This window comes from Chamaea fasciata, unplaced genomic scaffold (assembly GCF_029207755.1).
Source record: "Chamaea fasciata isolate MVZ Bird 193981 ecotype frontalis unplaced genomic scaffold, bChaFas1.0.hap1 SCAF_4, whole genome shotgun sequence".
NCBI lineage: Eukaryota > Metazoa > Chordata > Aves > Passeriformes > Sylviidae > Chamaea > Chamaea fasciata.
The window spans coordinates 19,778,448-19,800,960 of record NW_027094089.1 but is presented as its reverse complement, the minus strand read 5'-3'; the positions used below and the strand labels follow the sequence as shown (position 1 = coordinate 19,800,960).

General features: G+C 53.2%; 2 protein-coding genes across 2 annotated transcripts; both read right to left on the bottom strand.

Moving 5' to 3' along the window:
• Window positions 1-149: 149 nt before the first annotated feature.
• On the bottom strand, window positions 150-2,770 carry LOC136288161 (avidin-related protein 4/5-like). Its single transcript, XM_066181004.1, has 5 exons — window positions 2,699-2,770; window positions 2,502-2,615; window positions 1,881-1,974; window positions 1,373-1,490; window positions 150-251 (listed from the first exon to the last, which is right to left on the bottom strand). Exons 1-5 carry the CDS (start codon window positions 2,768-2,770, stop codon window positions 218-220), a joined length of 432 nt encoding a protein of 143 aa, XP_066037101.1. The 3' UTR covers window positions 150-217.
• A 4,218-nt stretch (window positions 2,771-6,988) lies between these two features.
• On the bottom strand, window positions 6,989-22,413 carry GBA2 (glucosylceramidase beta 2). Its single transcript, XM_066181003.1, has 17 exons — window positions 22,059-22,413; window positions 18,202-18,293; window positions 17,885-18,000; window positions 17,562-17,780; window positions 16,756-16,995; window positions 16,306-16,408; window positions 14,902-15,055; window positions 14,495-14,620; window positions 14,208-14,392; window positions 13,771-13,875; window positions 13,040-13,147; window positions 12,405-12,556; window positions 12,150-12,256; window positions 11,877-12,019; window positions 11,423-11,538; window positions 9,450-9,641; window positions 6,989-7,913 (listed from the first exon to the last, which is right to left on the bottom strand). Exons 1-17 carry the CDS (start codon window positions 22,247-22,249, stop codon window positions 7,686-7,688), a joined length of 2,577 nt encoding a protein of 858 aa, XP_066037100.1. The 5' UTR covers window positions 22,250-22,413; the 3' UTR covers window positions 6,989-7,685.
• Window positions 22,414-22,513: the final 100 nt, after the last annotated feature.

Sequence of the window (22,513 nt, the reverse complement as noted above, 5' to 3'; positions counted from 1 at the left end):
GGTCACAACAGGGGTTACACCTGGTAGGCCTTCAGGGATAGTGGTAAGAGAGGCAGTGGAGTGCCATGGTGTGGGAGGGGAACAGGGGCACTGATCCCTGAAAGAGGGGAGACAGGATGGGTTTGCAGCAAAGCTTTATTGGGAGAAGAGGTGAGGCAGGAGGAAGGGCTACAAGCCTGGCAGTGCCTCTTCTCTGGGAACTCCAATGCTACCACTCTCACTCCAGGCATGTGAATTCATTGTAGCCAACCCTGTGGGGACACAGACAGAGGAGATGTAAGGGTGGGACACAGGAGTGGCCCATTGTCTGCCCAGCCGTGCATCCTTCCAAAACGTTTGCACCTTGTCAGGACACCCAGGGAAACTGTGCACAAGCACCCTGTCCTCCCTCACTTGCACACTGGCAGCAGCTCCGCTAAGTGCTGAGCACCACAGGCTGGGAGCACCACCCTTCATCCCCATCCTCGGGCCATTCAGGATTCCTCCTTAGGCCTTGGCTTTGCAAATGTCTCTCAGGTGCTGAAGCTTTCCTCCAGCTTGTCACAGACACTTTGCACACCAATTCTTTCTGTTGCCTTATCAAGGAAACCAATACCCCAAAAGCCTTGGGATATTACTTGCCTGAATCATAGTCCAAGTCGTAAAATGTTATCATTACTGGGAACTGTGAAAAATTCCTGTAATTACCACCTCACACTACATCCAGGAAGACTGACTGATGAGTAAGGTCAATCATCCCATGACTTTACAACAGCGTTCCTAAGTGAGGCCCCTGAGCTCTCCTGGACTGCTGCAGGGGGCTGTGCCACCATCTCCCTCCAAGTGCATGGCTGAAGGGATGTGAACAGCCTGCAGCAAGTGCAGTAGGACTGCTGCCAGCTTGGATCTAGAATTAAGTCCCTGCTCTAATTGTGGCAAACCCTCCCAAATCACTTTCTAAATGTTAAATTAATCCATGGTTAAGTCTGCCAAATCCTTTTTACAGAAACCATTGAGCAGCTCTGAGACTAAGAGTGGAATCAGCCCCACCTAGGATCTGTCAGTAGTTTAGAAAGCAGTGGGTATGTCCCTCAACCTTGTGATTCATTTGAAGGGTCTCACTTCTCCTTTTCCATCTCCAGTCTCCATGTAAATTCTTCTAAATTGATTCTAACCTGTTTTGTCCTTCTTATTTTTTACCCCTGCACAAAGCAATCAAGTGAACCTTGCCATGGAACTTCGCTACGCTGCGCTTTTGCAAACAGAAATGAAATATGCTTTTGCCAGCATATGTGAGAGTGACTCCTTAGGGACCTAAAACACTCATTTGTGACAGCCCCAAACCCTCGGGGGTGCACAGGGAACCTGTGCAGGGCAGGGACAGAGAGCTCACCTGGTAGCTTTCCAGTCATCTCTGAGTACATCCACATGAGACCTCAGCAGCCACATGGTCTTCAAAACCTCCTTTCCATCATCCACAAAGCACTGGCCCATGAAAACAGCCATGGAGTCTGTGGGGACAGGACAGGAGGTGACTGAGGTGGCAGGTCAGTGGTTGCCCCAGCACAGGGGACAGTAGAGCCCTGCTGTCCCCGGCCTCTGGGGACACTAGGGATGGGGAAAGCAGGCAGGAGGGATCAGAGGGCTGGCAGTGTCACATGGAGATGGGCCGACAGTGCAGGCTTCAGCTCCTGCTGCCTCTCCTGCCCCCTGTGACTGGGAGCTGACAGCAACCAAGGAGCTCCAGGGACAAGGATGGGGGAGCCTCAGGGACAGGGACAGGGAGAGGGAGAGCAGTGGGGGTAGTGTAGGGGAAAGCAGGGAATCAGCAAGGACAGTGCAGGGAGGGACAGAAGGAAGGTCCGGGGACACAACAGGGAGGCTAAGAAAAGACTAAGTACCTGAAAAGGTCCAATGGACCGTGAAGCCAAAGGCAGGCTGATGGTTTGGCTGATCTGGGAGGTGCTGAGACCCCAGCAGTGGTGACTTCTCGATCTTGTAGTGGTTTGAAAGCAAAACAAATGAGAGGCTCCAAGTCAGAGATACAATTTAATAGAAAAAAAAAAAAAAGAAAAGAAAGTAAAATAAAATAGATGCAATAATACAAAAGACCACTGACAGAGTCAGAATACAACCTGAGCGGAGTGATGAAAGCAGTCCAGATGAGGTGGTCTTCCTGAAGCAGTGATCCTGTAGAAAGGTCTGGTAGCTCGGGTCCTCTGGGTATCCAGTGGGTAAGCGCCCCTCTGGTGTTCAGAGTCTCAGCTGGAATGCTTGGTTCCTCCCTCTGGGCGGAGCATCTCACAATGGGATGGTGAGTCATGTGATAAGGCCTGATGGGCCCATTAACAGGAGGTGGTCCGGGGGGGGGGCTCATCTGTGAGCTGTGCAGCAAAGGTGCTGATGGGTCCATTAACAGAAGATAAGCCAGAGTGGAGGAGGCAGGGAGCACTGCCTCACCTGGTTTCAACAGTTCATGAAGATGGTGATAGAATATACTTCAACCCAGGACAGATCTTTACTGAATGGACTGACACAGCTGTGTAGTAGATGCCGGTGAAGTTACCATTTGCTTTCATGATGTCAATGGTCATGTTGGAGCCGAGGTCATTGACCCAGTGCCCAGCCAAGGAGCACTGGAGAGCAGGGAATTCAGCACTGGTGGCTGCAGCCACAGCCTCCTGCCCACCCCACACTGTGTATCCCACCCTGAGCATACCTTTTCTGCAGAGACGCTGTGAGCCCCTAGGGTCAGGAAGAGCACGAGGAGGAAGGGAGTTGCTTGCGCCATCTCTGCAGCAGGCAGACAGATAATGTACCTGGGGATGTGCTCCTTGCAGGTCTCTGCTGATGCTCCTGCTCCCTCTACTTTTTATTCCTGTCAGGTGGGTGGGTGGCAGCTCTGGCCAGGGCATTTTACAGTCTAGGTGTTTCTATATTTGGCTGAAATTACTGATAGTGAATCTAGATGGGAAGGGTGGGACATTTCCAGTCAGCGCAACTCATGTGCATGACAGTCTCCAGTTCCCAGAAAAAGAGGAATTCCAGTAACTGCTTTCAGGGGGCTTCTATGGCTCCATATGGCTAACATATTTTGAATACATTTTAAGCACTGTTAACACTCCTATACCTTATACATTGCAATTTTCTATACATTATCACAACTAACTCTTCTATATTTTTAAATACATTATTTTAACAGAAGATTTATTGTTGGGGAAGATGAATCAGGGAAACCTTATAAATATGATTGTTTAGCAAAAGATTCTGAAAATATGAAACCTATAATCGAAATAGAAATAGAAGCTTACTTTGAGTTGTAGGATACCGAGTCTTAGTTACTATATAACCTGAAAACAATAGCCTAGCCAGCTGAAGGAGAATCCCTTTTGATTGAACAATACCTTTCTGCTGGCTAAGGGATCCAAAGGTCAATGTAGCAAAACAGAAAAGTCTAAAGAGTAGTTTTTAGAGTTTAAAATATAACATAGTATGGTAATGTAGTAGTTCTTATAGGCTATATGTAGATTCTATAGGATTTTGTGTCTTGTATTGGTTGGTTACTGTAAATTAGAATATTCATCACAAAAGGAGATATAATGCATTGTAACAAGGACCTCGCTCTCTTTTCCTAGCTCTATTCCCTGCTCTCTTACTTCAACCTCTCTATTCCTGGCTCTTACTTCTACGTCTTTTAGCTCTTACTTCTACCTCTCTATTCCCTGCTCTCTTGCCTCTTCCCCCCTGCTCTCTGACCTCTGCCACCTGGCTCCCTTCTATCTTAACTCATACCCCCTTGCTCTTCATCTCGTTCTCTTTGGGTCTTTCCTTCAGCCGAGGCTGATGGCTGAAGGCAAGGCCCTTTTTCCCCACGACCCATGCAATAAAACAACGTATCCTAGAATACCTCAGGTCAGCAAAATTCCTTCTCCCTGCTGTCTGCAGATGTTCCTACAATTTATAACATCCCCTGATGTCCCCTGTGATATTTTTAATGCTCTTCTCACCTGCTGCCCTGGCCATGCTCCCTGCCACCTCCCTTAGTGTCCACTCAGACTCCATCATTGTCCAGAGGGAACACGGTTCTCCTACCTCATGGGTGTTCACTGTCAGGAGGTTCAGGCCCCTGTGATATAAAAGGAGCAGAGCCCAGGCACCACACATGGCTACCACCACCGTGGGAACCCTGGGCTGCTGCTGCTGCTCGCCCTGGCCCTGCTCCTGTCCCGTTGTGCTGCATCCAGGGAGGCAAGGGCAGCCCTGGAGCAGAGTCTGGCCGTGCCGAGCCCTGCTGTGCTCTCCTGAGTGCAGGGTGGGGGCTGAGGAGCTGCACGACCTGGCAGTGCCATCTCTGTGCTGCATGCTTTCCCTGTGCCATGCTGTGCTGTCCTGTGCCACCCCAGCACACAGAGTTTGTGCCTGAGGGGCTGCATGTTCTGGGTGTACCGTCCTCTACCACGCTGTGCCATGCCATGGTGCGATGTCCATGACCAACGAGGCTGCCAGCTCTGGCTGTGCTGTCCCTGGGGTTCTGTGGGTCACCTACTCCTGCCCTAGGGGCATAGCCAGTACCTCCAGCTCTGCTGCCCTGCCCAGACACTGAGGGTTGCTTTCCCAGTGGATGCCCATGCACCAGTCCCAGCTGCCAGGTGGAGGAGCTGTGCCATGGGACACACATCCAGCTGCTTAGGGAGGCTGAAAGTGGGACTGTGCTTCAGCACTGACTGAGCCCCCCACACAAGCCCCAGGGTCACCTGCAGGGCATGTGGAGAAGTGAGCTGGGTTCTTACATGACCCTTTTGGCACTGAACACAGCTGGGACCTTCCTGGGCTCCTGCCACACCACAGTGGCAGCCACCAACAAGTAGATCCTGGTGTCACCCCTGCAAGGAGCCCAGCAGCCAACCCCACCTTCAGCTTCACTGTGTGTCCTGGGTTGAAGTATATTCTATCACCATCTTCATGAACTGTTGAAACCAGGTGAGGCAGTGCTCCCTGCCTCCTCCACTCTGGCTTATCTTCTGTTAATGGGCCCATCAGCACCTTTGCTGCACAGCTCACAGATAACCCCCTCCTGGACTATCTCCTGTTAATGGGCCCATCAGGCCTTATCACATGACTCACCATCCCATTGTGAGATGCTCCGCCCAGAGGGAGGAACCAAGCATTCCAGCCTGGATATAAGCTGAGACTCTGAACACCAGAGGGGCGCTTACCCACTGGATGCCCAGAGGACCCGATCTACCAGACCTTTCTATAGGATCACTGCTTCAGGAAGACCACCTCATCTGGACTGCTTCCATCACTCCGCTCAGGTTGTATTCTGACTCTGTCAGTGGTCTTTTGTATTATTGCATCTATTTTATTTTACTTTCTTTCCTTTTTTCCTATTAAATTGTATCTCTGACTTGGAGCCTCTCATTTGTTTTGCTTTCAAACTACTACACTGTGCAGTGGCAGTTTTCAGGTACAGCAGTGCCAGCAAGCCCCTGCCCATGCTGGGAAGGGGGAGGGCCCCAGCTGGCACCCCAGTCCCTCATGGCACCCACAGAGGAACCCTGGCTGTGGGCACAGAACTGGCCCACACATCTGCTCCTGCCTTGGGCCATGGAGGAGATGTGGGACACGGGATTGTGGGGGTGTCTGCCTCAGAGAGTGTCTGCCCACATGCAGAATGGGAGCTTCAGACAGGTTTCTTAAGAAAGCCCTCCCATTGAATCACAAGGTTCAGAAAGGAGTCTCTTGCATTCTAGAATCCTGCCCAGTGAAGAGCGTGGGCATAGCTGGATCCAATTTAGCCCCAGATTTTGTCAATGGATTATGTCTAAAAGATTATACAGGTGTAATAGAAACTTTGTACAATGTAGTACCACAGGATTAAGGATGGCAAATCAGAGATATTTATATAAAAACAAATAATTTATTATGATTATTAGACAGCAATATCTGAATAAGAATTATCAGATTAGAAGCTGTAACAATATCTATAGTATGATGCACTATTTTGAAGCAGTATTCATATTAAAGTTAGCAAAACCAATTACAAAGTCACTCACCCAGACCAGTAATTGTGGGCAAATCTCTCTGCTTCAGCCTCAAGAAAGGGGTATCCCCATGTAAGGGAGGAATCTCCACACACACTCCAGCAAGGAGGGTGTTACAATACCCTGCCCTTAGAAAGTGGGAGCAGGATTTACAGTATGATGTGATTGACTGTCAGCTGGATGTCAGCTGGGGCAGCTCAGCAGTTTTAGATACATTATCAATAGTATCACTTGCTGGTTGCTTTACTTGCCACTGTACCAGATGTCACATTTTCACATCACAAATCAGGATGTTTAACTTTGGGGACTGATGAGTCAGACTCATTTCAGCATTATCAACACCAATAGCAGCATGACATCTCTTTCTCCATTCACCACTAGTAGCTTTGCAAATAGGGAATTGTTCCAAAGTTCTTTCTCCCCTGCTGCAGGCAGAGCATCCCGATAGAGAAAGGGGACTGGGGTGTCCCTCTCTCTGTCCAAGGGATATCGTATCTATCTGTTCCGCAGGTGTGTGTGTCTGTGGGCACAACAGGAAAGGCAGTGGAGCTCCCTTCCTTTCCTTCCCTCCCACACCAGGATGGTACAGCCTTCAAATGCTGCAGTGGCAGAGAAAAGAGGAAAAGGAAGCAAGGTGCCCAGCCCTGGACAAGAGCGGACTCAATTTAATCAAGGGCCTGCAGCCCTGTGGCTCAGCTGCTCCCCACAGAAGCTTGCACAGGAGGAATACTCTCTCCACTGCTGCCTACAAGGCAGGGCAGAGCCAGGAAACAAGCAAGAAGCAGGTCTTACCTGCTGCCACATCTGGAGCACATCATGCTCCCTTCAGCAGCTCTCCACAAGAGTCAGCTGCCACGGGGACTTGGCTCCTCCCTGCCTCCCTAGCCCTCCAGCCCAACCCAAGAAGAAACATGGGAGCAGAAAGGATTGGCTTGGTCTGGTGGAAAGAAGACACTGAAGAAGAATGAGAGGAGACAGACAGATACATTTATTAAGAACTGAAGTGATTTATCCCCTTAAATGTGCTCCACTGCCTGCCTCCGGTGCCAGCAGGGAGGGGGGCCATGGTACCAGACCAGGACCTGCTTCTTGGGCTCAGATTGTCACTGTCCAGGGAGCCGGGTCTCCCCTGGGGATTGTGTCTGTCACAGGCACTCCTGGGCCAGAGCCAGTCAGCATGTACAGTGTCATCCCAGGACAACTACAGCATCCAGGTGCCTGAGTGCACCACTCCAATATCCTCACACACACATTCACTCACACCTTTTATTCCCTGCAGGACAGGTCCCTACCTTACCCAGCCCAATGACTGCAGACGAGAGGTCACCCATGGCCCTGGACAAGGTACCAGCTGCAGTTTGGGATGGCTGTGGAACCTGCAGGCTCTCAGAGCCCTGAGCAATGGGGAAAGGGAGGTACAGGCTCCAGCAGCAACTCCTTAACCCACCATGCTCTGAGGAGACATCTCGCGCACATCTGGTCCCCCCTTGTGCTCAGCATCAGCGGCTGGAAGCCCCCTGAGGTCAAGGGCATGTAGTGGAGGTAGGGAAGGAAATCAGCAATGTGAGGACTAGCACAGAGTGGGAGGGGAAGGTCTCTGCCTGCCATCTGCAGCCCCACCAGCCCGTGGTGCACTCAGTGCCCTGCGCAGTGCCACGGGGCTCAGGGGTGGCTAGGGCCCTGGGGGAGCTGTGTGGGTGCCGGTGCCCGGCCAGCCCGGCGCTCCAAGGCCAGCTGCATGCTCCAGATGCTGAGGGGCCGCATGTAGGCCAGCGAGCGGTACACCTTCTTCTCACGGTAGGCTTCCGGGGTCTGGAAAGCCATGCCCAGCCGCTCCCAAACAGTCCGGTAGCAGCCCTCTGCCGTACGGAAACCTTCCTCCACCATGCCCTGCAGGAAAGGGAACAGGACCCTCAGCACGTCCACCGAGTGCAAGGAGCACGTGCTGGGATAGGGACCTATTAAGGGAGCAGGTTTTGGATTGACGTGCAGTTCTGACCACTCCGAAAACAGAATACGACTTCTGGTAACATCCATATAAAAGCTGAAGCTGGGTTCGAGACCTCCTCTTTCCCCCTGTCTGGTGAAGAGGTAACATCATGGGCAGCTGAGGAGAGCCTGCCTTAGGCCCCACTGCCCCAGGGCGGCCGAACACCCGAGAGCTCACAAAGGAGGCAGGGCTGGCTGAGGTGTTCTTTTTCGGCAGTGCTGGCCGCGTGTCTGGGGGCCGCGGTGGGGATCTGGGGATCAGGGTCGGCCGTGGCAGGGCCCTGCCCCAGCCCCTGGGCCCCTGGCTGCCGGCATCCCTGGCCTGAGGGGAAGATGGATCTCCCCCCACCCTGCGCTGGGCCTCCAAGAGCGGCTGCCAGCGGCTCACGGCTCACACCATCAGATCAAGGGCTGGAAGGGAAGGCACCCACCAGCCCCCTCCGGCATGGCTCTGAAACCTTTGCGGCTGCCGGCTGCCACGGCAGAGATCACCTGACCACTGCAAGCCTGGACAGGCTTTAACTCTTTCTGACACAGATTAAGATTTTCTTCAACTCTAACCCTTCTCAGAGATGAGAGAAAAGGCCAAATTGGAGACATGCAAAGGAACAATATGCAGATCTCCAAGTCAGTAAAGGAAGAGTGACTTTTAAGTGATAGAGATGACAAGGTGCCTTGGTTCTTGGTTGAAAATCTCCTATGGATTATGGTGACAGACTGTAAAATGCTAGAATAATCTTTTAAATCATGGTCAACATAAATTGGGGAGATGATTTGTGGATTTGAGCAAAGATATCTGTGATGAACTGAGTGAATATTGAATTAGCAGCTGTGATTTTTGTGACCCCAGGAGAGGTTGAAGAGAGATGAGAAGAAGCCCTCTACCAGTGAAGAAATGAGAAGACATCTTTGTTCCCTGAGTTGAATAAGATCTTTTGTCTTTGAAACAGATAATTTTTAAAAGTTACCACCCCAATTCTGTGAGTCTACGGCCCATATGTAATCATGGGAAAGGCTACTTGATATGGGAAGTCCCACAACTGCAGAATCGCCTGGGCGGGCTGCTTTTATGTCAGTTGGAAGCCACAAGCAGACTGTTTCTCTTGTGAAAAGTTACCAAAAAACAGGAGAGGCTTGTCTCTCTCAGAGACTGAATGAAAGACTGTTTTATAAGTGGTACTGACCTGAGTTCTGAGTTTAGCCTCTTTACATTGTTGGTAGAAAATGAACAGTTTGTGGTGGGAGAAGGCACTGGTTTAAAAAATTCTTTTTTTTTCTTATTTTCTTCTCATAGTGTATGTTAATAAAATCTATCTGTTTTTACTTTGAAGTTGAGCCTGCTTTTGCCTTTTTTTCCCCAAAGTCCTGTCTCCGAGTTAGCAAACAAATTTAGCAAACGTAAAACCGCCACAGCGTGGCAGCAGCATTTCCACTCACCTCCTGGATCATGGTGGCAGCCAGGGAGTAGACCACACCGATCCACACCTCGTTGGACTGGACGCTGGAGGTGTCAGGCACGCCGTCAGGTCTCATTCCATTCACTGCCCCCATGGTGCCACTTGCAAAGCCCAGCACGTTGTTCTCAAAGATGGTCTTGAGCGCGCTGACAACGTGACTCTTGGGGAAAACCTAGGTGGACAGAGATGGCTTTGGTGCTCATGTGGACCCCTCAGGCTCGGTCTGGAGCAGGATTAAATTTTCTGTGAGGAAAAGTGCAACACTGCTTGCTGGGTCCACTAGCAACAAATTTCCACCTCAGAAAAATAACAGGACAAAGTGAAATGTCTCTTTCCCCAAAAGGATGAAAATCCCCAAAAGTACTTAACAGAGAGGTATGGAACCACATTCCATGTTCCTCAAGAGGATGCTGACAGCTCATCCAACTAGTCTATCTCCAAAAACAGCTTCTCACACACAGTGACTGGCCAAGCCCCTTCCCCATTGCTTGGGGGTTTGCTTTGGGGGTCTGGCCAACCACACCATCCTCATCTGATTTATGGTTGTCACTTGTAAGAGAGACAAGAGCCAGAAGGCTCATCAGCGGAGTATGGGCACATGCCAGACACTTCTCAGACTGGTGACACCAGAGCCAGGAGAAGCAGAGGCTGGGATTGCTAGGGAGGCTGGGCAGTCCAACCAGAGAGCTTTGGCAGGCTCAAAGCAAAAACAGCAAATCCCTTCTCTCTACCCTACAGCCAAGCATCCCTGCAGATGTTTCTCCCCTGTGTGGCTCTAGAGATAAGCCCAGGGGGGTGCTGTGGGAATCAGTGAAGGGCTGGTGTGCCCTTGTCTGGCAGAAGCTTTTGGGCACAATTTCCTCAGGACTGGATCACAGGCTGTTCTTACATTGCAGTTCTGATTTGTTCACTGCTGACTTGTGCACGCAGCAAGGCCACGTTAATGAAGTTATGGACAGGAGTGATGCCAGCCAGGCAATGGATCAAAATACATGGAAGAAATCTGTGAAATGTCATAGGAACAGAGGAGAGAAATTCACCAGTCCCACCTCCAGTCAGCTCAGAGTTGACCAGAGAGCAGGGAGAAGTGCCACCTTCAGCAGCAGGAGTCTGAGGCTGGGGAAAGGCAGACCTGATTCTGGAAGGCACCACATTTACTGTTTCCTCTCCAAAAGGGTATTACTGCAGGAGGGCTGGGCCAGATCCCGCCTGGAGCCCCAGGCACAGCCCCAACCCCACACTGGGTTAAAACACAGGAGGGAATGACCAGGTGAAGTCACCTGAAGCTCCCCTCTGATTTCCCAACAGACAGTGGAGTGGTTTGTCATCCTCCCACAGACAAAGCCACTCCTCCCTTCACTCATCTGAGGCCTTTGCCTGCCAGTGTCCACCAGAAAGCTTTGCTGTGACAACTGCTCACGGGGTATAAATAACCCAGTGGTTCTCCACTGCCCTTCTCTCTTTTAAGGTATTGCAGCACCAGCAGCTGCCCTGACCATCCCACCAGGTATGAGGAGTCTGCAGACAATTCTTCTGTTGCAACTGAAGATGAACAGCCTTCAGCACTTGGAATAATCTGTAGTTCCCTCTTCCCTCTGGTATTAATTTTGGACTTTTGAGGGCAGCAAATACCATAGGAAGTTTTATACACTTTTTTCTACTGTTTTTAAAAAAATAGCACCTTGCCCACAGCAAAGCGCACTGGGGCTAAAGCTATCTGCAGTTACACCTCCCTGCTGCATGGCCTCTCTTGTGAGAGGGTTTTGGTTTAAGATGGATTCCACTGTATCCATACAACAGCCTTCACGAGGGTGTGCAGAGTGAGAGAGCAGGCAGGTCCCCCCCACACTAGCCCTTAAGAGTAACCCTTAACATGTGTGAGCCCTGCTGCTTCTTCCCTCCTGCCACAGGTCCCATCTCACCCCAACCACACCAGGCAGCCCCTTCTCTTACCTCAAACTCCCCCTGGTCCAGACCACAAGCTCCGAGAAACCACTGCCCAGCACACTGGTCTGACATGATGCTGGTGGACGTGTCACTTCCACTGCTATCGTAGTTGTAGTACTTTCCTGAAAAAGCAGAAAACAGTTTAAAATAGATTAGGATCCAATAGATTAGGATACTGGCTCATGTGAGCTGTCCCTACACCCCTCCCTGTGTGGCAAGAGCACAGCTGCTTTTTTCACAAGACTCTTCTTCCTTTCCCACACCTGTTCCCTCCTAGACACCTGCTCCTTTCCCTCCATTTAGAGGGGCAGCATCTCCCTTCCCTCCCCCCAGCTTGCAGGGAGAGTATCACCCCTTCCTTCCCCCATTTCCCACAAGGCTCCATGATCCAAGGAGGAGCCACTCCCTTCCAAGGGACACACGGCCAGCTAAGTGTGGTTCATCACTGCTGAGCACCCACCGTTCCAGAGCATCCTCTCAAACGCCTCCTTGCCCTTGTTGAGGATGTCCAGGTATTTCTGCCGGATCTCGGTATCCCCTAGCACTTCTGCCATCTTGCACATCATGCAGACAGCAGCCAGCCACAGTCCGCCACAGTAGGCACTGCCAGAGCCAAACGAGAGAAGCATCAGGAATGTGGGAAACCTCAAGGGTTCTGTGACAAATGGGATACAAGGGTCCAGCTCTGAGCTATGTCCCTACCCCACAGCCCCCACCTGCCTCTCTTGCTCACCTGGCTCCATGCACCACCCACGCATCATACGTCTGGTCAGCAAAACCACTGTTTTCAATGAGCCCATCGTTATCTGTGTCAAACTTCAGCTCCGACTCCATCACAGCCTGTGGGAGAGGCAGGAGATGGTCACGCAGTCCTCACATCCTGGAAGCTCCTCACACCCTGCTCGGGAGCATCCATCCTCTCAGGAAGCTGCTTGGCTCCTGAGGGAAGTGGGAAAGAGGGATGCTCTGTGATCTGATCTCCCAGTACCTGGCATACTGGCCACATGTCCCGCAGGTACAGGGAATCATGTGTCAGGTAGTAGTCACGGTACACCTGAAGCACAAACTTCACGTTGAGGTCCTTCCAGTCAGCAGTGTCGTGCATCAGGTAGGCATTGACACGCTGCCATGGCTCATCACCTAAACCAGGACAGACCAGATGCAGCAGGGCAGCAAGCAACAAACATCCCTCCTCCTGGACAGGAGCAAGGACCCAAGGGTGCTGTGATTAAACAGCACTGAAATAATACGTTGTACCCTGTGCTATCTCTAGTGAGAACAGCCTTCCTGCTACTTCCCTCCGTCTCCCTTGTCAAAGCTCCATGCAGCACGGTCTTCATCACCACCCCACACCATACAGCTTTCCATTCCCAGAAAATACAGAATCACAGCATCATTTAAGTTGGAAAAAACCTCTCAGCACTGCTAAGTCCACCACTGAACCACACGCCTAAGTGCCACACCTACACTTCTTTGAAATACACCAGGGATGGTGGCACCACAACTTCCCAAGCAGCCAGTTTCAATGTTTGACAATAATAAACAGTGTATTTCGTGCACCATGTTCATTTCCCCCAGCTTGGCATCCCCTCTGCTCCCCCACAGGCCCAAGAGACCCCTCACCTGGGTCCCCAACATCATGTGGCACCACATTCTTCATCTTCACCTGAGCTGTCTGACCACACATCAGGTACTGCCGGGGCTGGACATCCTCGTTCACCACAGTGACAGCTGCAAAGGACAAAGCAGGACATGTAAGAAGGGCAGCAGAAACTGCTGCAGAAAAGTCCAAGAAGAAGCACAGGCAGGGCCACCAACACCAGCACATCAGGCTGCCCTTTAGCCCTCTCTGCAAAGGGCTGAGGTGACAGGCAGCTCTCCATCCACCCCTCAGCAGGGGACATGCAACTGTCACTCCCCTCTAAAGGAGGGCTGGGAAGGGAACCCAGTGGGCTCAATCCTACCAGCAAAGAGCCACGCTACACACCCCTACCCAGGCCATCACCAAGAAGCCACCAAACCCAGCCAGGGCACTGGGAGTCTGCAAACTCCATGTCTCCTCTGCAAGGGCCAAGGACAGAGCTGGGAAGACATGGGGGATCCTCCAGGGCAGGCGGAGCCAGCTGTGCACCCCCAGCATGGCAAGAAGGCACCCCTAGTGCTGGGCACAGAGACTCTGAGGCAGCAACATTCCAGGGCTGCCAAGTCCTGGGCACAGCAGAGGGGCTGGAGGGGGATGCTGCCTCCATGGCACACATCCCTGCAGCAGAAGCTGCCTCAAACCCTCCGTCTCTTCCCAAGGTGAAGCCCCGAGCAGGCACCAAGGCACTGGTGGACACTCTGGAGACACTCACCAATGTCATACTGCAAGCTGATCTGCAGCTTGGGCCACAGCATGATGAGAGCAAAGGAGGCGTAGAAATGGACATCGTAGGTGTTGTACATCCGGTACTCCTGGCCTGGCAGGACACAGCAGATGGTGAGGGGAAGGAGACTGCCATGGGGAAAAGGGGGAAAGGCCCTCCCTCCACATGGCCCAGGACAGCGGGATCTTTCCCAGCATAGGCAGCAGCTCTCATTCAAAGAGGGTTTCATTCTCTACATAGAGAACCAGGGATCTGGGGAACATTTCATGCCAAATCCTTCAAAGCTGCAAGGTGTTTTCCTGGGAATAGCACTGCTCCCTGTACACTGGAGTGTGGAAAAACATCCCCATGACAGGTCAAAGACACATGGCTACAGTAATGGGAGGTGTTGAGTTGGGAGAATCCCTCACATCCTTCTGAGTTACCTTCCAAATAAGCAAACCTTCCGTATTCCCGCAGGACAGGGAGGAGGTGGGATAGTTTTGCCCCCGCTGGTCCATGCAGGTCCTCAGCACAGCAATCAGGGGGCACCTCCATCCAGATGGTCCCCCCATCCGTCATGAAGTAGAGCTCATTGAAGAGGGCTGACTTGTACCAGGAAGGCAGCTGGCTGCAGGAGAGAGGGAAGCCCAGCCTCAGAGGCTGAGGTGGTGATGCTACTGTGGCAGCTAACCCCAGGAGGGTGCTGGGAAGGTGCTCTCCTCTGCCTTACCTGTTCTCCAGGATGGGATTCTGCCACGCTTCGATCTTCCTCTCCCACTCCTTGTAGTGTGTCAGGGCATAATGGGACAGGGAAGGAGCAGCATTGCCTTCGCTGCCAAAAAACCGGGTGTACCGCCTGCCAAGTGAGGGTTTGGTGAGTGCCCCATGGGCTCCACCTGGGAAACCCACACGAACACTACAGAGGCACACTGGACTACAGTGAACAGCAGAACTCAGCTGCTACTGCAGGGGCACTGGGGAGCAGGGGCTGGACACAGGCTCCCCTCCCTGAGCTGGCAGGGCCACAGCCACAAGGAGTGGGTGCCAAAAGGTCCCCACATGATACACAAGTTTGGAAGGAGGGAAAAGGGGGCTTTGGGGGCAGGAGCCAAACACCACTGGAGACAACCCACCTACCTGAGGTGAAGCTTCTCTTTGGAGCCAAAGTGAACACAGGGCATGTCCCAAGCCAGGGCCAGCTCCAGCGTCCTGTGCCCATGCGCAGGCACCCTGCAGCTGGCACACACTGCTGCTGCTGTCACCTCCCCCTTCTCTGTTGGCATGCTTTTACCTGCCAGGAAAAGTTGAGATATTCCTAAGCAACCAAGGAAGACCAAAGGGAGGGTAACTGAAGTTCACACACACCTTGAGGGAGACGAGAGTAGGCACACCAAAGCCCCTGTACAACCTGGAAGGTACAGCCCAGGGCTTTACGAGATGATGCTGCCGCAGGAAAAAAAAATACCTTCCATGGGAGGAGTGGTTAAAAGGATTCAGTCACCAAGAACAGGAACGAATCAGGCAGGAAAAGCCACCAGGCATGAATGGAAGTTAAAGAGTATCCCATGACTCTGTATCTGCACTCAGAGACACTGTGACTTTCGAGGGACAGTCATTGTTTCCAGCTTTTTGCAGGGTGCTTGAGCCACGCTGGTATTTAAGAAAAGCCCTGAGGTGGCTGGATAATTATATGCTGGTTCTGCCATCTGTACACAGTAAACTCATTAGAGCAACATAAGCACAGATCCTGACTATAATAATGCCTGGCATGCATGAAGGAAAACCATTTCCCAATAACCTGTAGAGCTCTGATTGTCTCTAGGCAGGAAGCTTATTTTTCCAGAAAAAAAAAAATTACATAGTAAACACTTCATTTACACAACTTAAGCCTCAATAAATGTTACAAACACCCAGCATCACTAATTTGTCAGTATCATTCTTGTTTAAAAACTGACAGACATTAGGGAAATGGTCACCTTTAATGGCAATAGGATGTGAGCAGCAAAGGCTGGAGATGCCACCTGCTTCAAGGCTCCTCCCAAGGGAGTGAGCAGAGACCTGATGGACACAGAATTATCAAAGGAATAATACAGACATTCAGAGAACTGTCCCACTAGGAAGAGGACAGCAAGCGATGGCAGCGCTAAACCCCAAGCACTGTTAAACACTGTCAGGAACAAATCTGACAGGACACAGTTCATTTATCTGGAAACAAGAACTGAGGGGAGGTGGCTGGGCAGCAAGCTGTCTCCCTAGCAGAAATCTCACCTCAATGTGCAACCACACACAGTCTAATGAGAGATACTGGCATGTGTAACCAATAGCCAAGAACAATCTGGAAGAACCACAGCAAGGACAAGCAATGGGAAGTTTGGATACAGCCTAAATCTGGGAACAAGCCACAGCATCCTGGAGAGATTTTTACCAGCCAAGGAGGCTGGAGGAAGGAACTCTGCCCTGACTTGGGTGCCCAGAACCAGCATGGCCACCCATTTCCCCTGCTCCCCTTCCACCCATCCCACAGAGAATGGAGGGACTCACCGGTGGGTGAATCCAGCCTGCCATCCTGCAGGAGGTCCTGCCACACCTCTCTGCCCAATCCCATGGGATTGAATGCCGTGACATGGGTGACTCCTGTGCCAGCCTGGGGAAGGAAGAGCGTCATCAGGGGCTGCTGCTTTGGAGGAGAACATTAGTGCTCTCCACTCCCCAACACCACCACCACGACATCACACTCACTTCCCACGTGCTGCCCAGCAACTCTAACTCCAAACTTGTTGCCTCAGCTGCTCTTCTGACACCACCCCAGAGAGAGTGCCCTCAGAGAGGTCATGTCCCCACTCCTGGTGTCAGCCAAGCCCTGAGAACCGGTGCCAACCCCAACCCATTGCACACCCATCCTTCACCCGCTGCCTGCACGCAGCTCCCCCCATCCAGCAGGGCTGCACACCCTCCCCAGCAGGAGCCACAGCAGCAGGGACAGCCCTTTACCTTCTCCCGGGCAGAGATGGCCAGGGTGAAGGGGTTCACAGCTGGACAGTGGTGCAGCAGGACTCCAGCAACCCGCTCACCATCCTTCTGGAAGGTGAAGGGCTCATTCCAGTGCCCGCCACTCCTGTCCTCCTTCGCTCCCATGCCGTTCTGCAGGCTGAACATGATGGACACTTCCACGTCCTCATCCCTCCCATTCTCCACCTCCCAGATGAACACTCCCACGGGCAAGCTGGAGTCCTGGCAGAGACACAGAACGCTGTCTACAGGGGTACTGCTCCACAGGCAGCTGCCCCAGCATCATTTCCCCACTGCTGGGGACACTGCACTGGATGCAGCAGGAGCAAGGGCACTAGGAATAATAACTTGGCCTTGGAGTCTGTTGCCAAGCTTAGGAGCAGCAGCAGGAGCAGAGGAATTTGGGAGGCAGGCAAGACAAAATTCAAGAGAGAAGCCCTGGGCTGGCAAAGGCCACACCGGGCAGCAGAGAGGCAGAAAGCAGCGTTTAGGGCTCAGCCAGGTGTCTCATCACTCATCTGCTCGGCAGGTTGATACAGGCTCACGTGCTGCGCTGGGGTAAGAGGAAGGTCAGACGTGTCAGCAGCACAGCTGCCACCCTCGCCTGGGGCTGGCAGCCAGCACGGGCGGGGCAGCAGCGCTGAGCCATCCCTTGCCGCAATCCCCAGCTCCCTCGTGGCTGCGGGGCTTTCCCCGCCTGGGACCACTGCTGAGTGCAGACACGGGGAAGTGTTGGGAATCCAGGCTAACAAGCAGCTCTGCTCTTGCCGATGCCGTCAGCGCCTTACCTTATAGTCATGGGGGATGACAGGAGAGACCTGTCGGCAAGTCAGCACCACGCTCTGCCCCGGCAGCTCGTAGACCAGCCAGGCACGGGGGTACAGGGCATGGTAAAAGGCGTAGTGGCCGCAGTAGCCCCAGTTCCAGCCCTGCAGGCTGCTGGGTCTCTCCACGGACAAGACCTGCTGGTAAATCGTCTGCCCCTTGCACCGCAGGCACACCGTGAACTGTGGAGGAGAGGAGCGTGTGCAGGGGATGACACCAGCCCTGTGGCAGATGTCCCACCCGCCCAGGCTGCTGCAGTGACACTCACTCCCCTCGCAGACCCTACCTGATTGGCGATGACTGTTTTGTAGTGGTAAAGGCCAGGGTTCAGCTGCCAGCGGCAGAACTCTCCCCGCCAGCCACGGGTGATGGTGCCTCCCCCGATCCCGCCCAGCGGGCACCCTGGCAAAGACACCGACAGTTAGTGCCCTCATTCCTCCCCCTGGTGGCACCCGGCTCAAGAACTCTCCCCATGCCTCTCTGCAGGGGAGAGCCACTCACATCACCCACATTACAAAGCTCCTTGACTCACTCATTCCATCTTGCACCCTGACGACCCCATGTGAATCCCTGCCCACCCCAGTGCCCAACATGAAGGCTGACCATAGATCTGCTGCAAAGGAACAGCACACAAAAGGTCAATGAAGGCAGACTTCTTCTCTATGAGGGTCTTCTTGAACCACCACCTGAAGTATCTGCAAGGGAAAGAGAAGTATTGAAAAAGTCAGGAGCAGGCAAAACCATCCCTTCAGTGTCACTGGGCAGGATGAGCACAGGTTGAGCTTTCCCTCCTTGAAGAGATGTATAACAGGAAACTGTGTCCCTGTGCCCATGGCACAAGGGGTGATAAGGATCTATCACCCATCTGGAGCATGCACTGGTCAGCAAGCACAAGCAGGCAGAGTTCAGGTAGCTTAGGACTGACTGCAAGAGCAACTCGAGAGCAGGACTCCCAGCTCATGTAGCACAAGAGGCTTTCCCAGATGTTCATGGAGAAGCAGGAATGCACACAAGGACCACCTCCATGCTTGGCACACAATGTCCTGCTAAGGAAGGCCTGCAAGCAGACGTGCAAGCCCAGAGGAGACACACACTGCTCCAGGGACATGAGCCTTGCTCTTCTACCTCCACATCCCCATTATCATACACTACGGCATCCCTGTGTCACATCAGAGGCAGAGGGTGGCCTTGCTCTGGAAGTGGTGATGATTGCTGTCTGCAGCTGGCAGGATCCTGGGGATTTGCCTCCGCTCACACACCAGCTGCACAGACCAGAACTGCCCATCAGGTAATTTCTCACCCAAAGGTCTGGGAATCAAGGCACCCAAACAGTGGCACACCTGTGGCTAGGTGTGCCAGCACCACTCTAGGCAAGAGGTGCAGGACTGGGCTTCGAGTCAGCGCTTGTAAAGTACTGGCTTTGGCTAATAAACTGCCCCAAGTTAAGCCTTCTATACAGAGACAATTAGAACAGGGAAATCAGCTACCAGACACTGCTGAACCTTGTCCAGCAAACAGTCAGGCAAGACCCAGCTGGCAGCTCCATGGCCATGGGTGCCAGGTGGGCACTAGGGGCACAGAAGCCCCCACAATGGGAAATGTCCCTGAGCTACCTGCAGACACCCATGCCATACTGCTGAGCAGAAAAACACCCCAACCAGGAACATGCAGCCTGTCCTTTCCCTGGTTTCATAGGATGCAGAGCACAGGTGATGACAGGCAATGAGCAATAATCCCCTGGGACACGTAAACCCAGGGGCAAGGGGGAGAGGCTCTTCCATGACACCTCTACTACTATGCTTTCCAAACAGAAACAACCCACATTTGACTCTTTGGCCGCTCACTGGGCATTCACCTTTATTCACCAACATCTAAGGTCCCCAAATCCCTCTCAGGGTGAGATTTTTTGGGTTGCAGTCTTACAGAATCTAACTGCAGCCTGCTCTCCACTCCTACAGACCCAGCTTTGTGTTTGACTGTGGATGGATGTTTTGCTCACAGAGGTTCAGGGCATGATGAGAACCAGCCTGTCCTCCGTGACTGCCCTGAACCAGGGCCTGCCACTATCTTCCAGCTATATCTGTTGCAACTACTCTTCTCCAGCTAAGACAGCCCTGGCTTTACCCTGCCAAGGCAGGGTTTTGGCAGTGCTCCTTCTCTCAAGGAAATTATTATTATTCTTTTTCAACCAAGTGTCAGGGAACCAACCCGGCTGCTTGCCCAGCAGGCTTCTGGCAACAGGAAATAAGGTGCCCAGGCAGAGTGGATGCAGCACAGCGTAGTGGGGCATCCCGACTCCTTGGAAAGGAGGCAGGAGATGGATTTCAGGAAGCAGTTTTTACAGAAGAACACAGTAGAAAAAGTTTGGGATTTACTGCCACAGTCATTTTACCATCTCAATAGCAAACTCTTCTCTTGCCAGCTTCTCCCGAAATCACGCAAGCCAAGAAGAGAAACCCAGTGGTCGATGCCCAATTGCTGGCTATTAACAGCTCTGCCAGGGCTGAAGAATAACCAGGAGAAGACTTTGTGTTCTGTAGCACCAAAAGCCCTGCCAGGCCTGGAGGGTATTTCTTCCCATTCAAATTAGCAGTGGAATTAAAACCTGTCTGAACATCACCCAGCTGATCAGGATTCGTGCCTTGACCCCTCTCAGGACATATGAGCCACCTCTGCGGAAAGCTACCTGCACCTCTTCTCCTGCCTCACCAGCCCCAGCTGACTCCTCTGCACAACCTGTTCTTTCCAGACGTGCATGTGCCCCACAGTTACCCTGATGAGCCCTGATTAACAAAAAATCCTGCCCCAGGACTGTCAACACCCCCAGTCATGTCATCTGCATCTAGGGCTGGTGCTGCAGAAGAGGGCACCCATCATCGTCTTTAATTCAATGCAACAACATCAACCCAGGATGCGGTGGCTCCTCTGATGATCCTGGACCTCCTGAGCCAAAGACGTGCAGTGACCCCAAGGCACTCCCAGTAGCTACAAGCACCTGTACCAGGTGACTTTTCACTTGATGCGACAAGTCATGCCAAGTTTTGACAACATCCCTGGCACAGGGGCCACTCACCATGGGTCATTCAGGAAAGGGTAGGCTAATCTGCAGGGCTTCACAGATCCCTGCACCACGACACAGAACTGAGCTCCAGGTTCCACATGCAGCACCAGCACTCAGGTTTCCAGGAGCTGGCTGCCCCAGCCAGGCAGATGCTGAGATGCCTACCAATGCCTGGAGCATGCAGCCTCCCATATATTCTCGCATCCCTGAATGGGCTGCCCTTCCAGCCAACAAAGTTTGCCTTGGGTTTTAAATCAAACCCACACAGGTATTTCTTATCACCCTAGTGCTCCGCCTCCTCTGCTCTTGAGGCTGGAATTTCCTTGCAAGGAAACTCTTGCCATTGCAAAAGTATTTTGAGGTAACAACCAAATTACCTCCTGAACTTGAACAGAAGAGGCAGCAGTTTGACTTCAAGCTTCTTGCTTTCAAAGACCTTTCCCTAGGACTGATACAAAGCACTTCCAGACTTCAGTGAGAACAAGGCCAGGATTACTTCTCCCTGCTCACCCCACCAGAACTTCATGCTTTCCCACATACTCAGCTCATCCCAACCTGCTGCGGCAGCTTTTCCAGCAGCCTTTATTTAACTCCGGTGCATGACCCATCCCCAATGCCCAGGCTCACACTGGAGTGTCTCAGGTCAGACCAGCACGCTGCGCACCCCAAAGCAATCCAGAATCTGCCCTTTCATCCAGCTTTGCAGGAACCAGCTTGGCAAGCAGCTGCCTCCAAGGACAGCAGCAGAAAATGGAGGCAGGAGACACAAATCCAGCACAAGGAAATAAGCAATGCCGTCGCTGGTTCCAGCGTTCAGCCCGATGGGTGTACAAACACTGCCAGCACACGGACTCCAGCGTTAAAGGTTAAAAGAACACTTTGGCTTTCCACGCGTGTTCTCCGTCGTTACTTCCAGCTCACCCCAACGCAAAGCCGGGAAAGCTGCCTCGTTCCCAAACCTGCCACAGCACACCGCGTTCCAAACCCCTCCCAGCTGGCCCCAGTTTAACCTCCAGCTGCCAACACTGGGGACGATGCCGGGGAAGATGCGGCAGCGATGAGCCCTGAGGGTGGGAGATGGGGGTCCCCATCCCCAAACGATGCCCCCAGTCCTCCCAGCTCCCCCCGTTTTGAGGAGCCCAAGCACCGGGTGCCGCTCGTTTAGTACCAATTGCTCTCATTGCCGGCGCCAGGAAGGCTGGAGGGTGCCGGCGGCTCCTGCCAGCCTGGGATCTTCCGTGATCCGTCGGACTCTGCCCTCCGTACGCCGGGACACTGCTGGTGCCCCGCCGGGGCGAGACCCCGCGGCACCGAGCGGCTCCAGCGCAACGCTGTGTACCCCACGGGACGCCCTCCCTCGTCCCGGTGTATTCCCGGCTCCCTCCATCCCCCGCCGTACCGCAAGGCGAGGCCGATGTGCCGCAGGACATCGCGGAGCGGCACGTCCCCGGCGCCGTAGGGCTGCCGCAGCTCCTCGAAGCTGTGTGCCAGACAGACGCGCCAGCCGTCCGCCGCCACGCCGCGGCCCTGCGCTGCCCCCTCGTAGCGCCGCATCAGCGGCCCCACCGCCGCCGCCTCCTCTGCCGCCATCACCGCCCCCCGTCCCGAGCGCGCCCTCTTCTTCACCGCCCCGCCCCGCCCCGCCCGCACCCCCAGGGCACGGCGGAAACACGGACCCGCCCTGCCGCCGGTCCCTGGGGGCGCCCGGCGGAGCGCGGCCGAGCAGATTCCGAGAGTAGCCGAGCGCTGAGCGAGCGCTGCTGAGTGGCGTGCGGGAGTTGCCGAGCGCTGCCGGATAGCTGCCGGGAGCTGCCCGGGATCCGACCGAGGGTGCCCGAATTGTTCCCGAGTGTT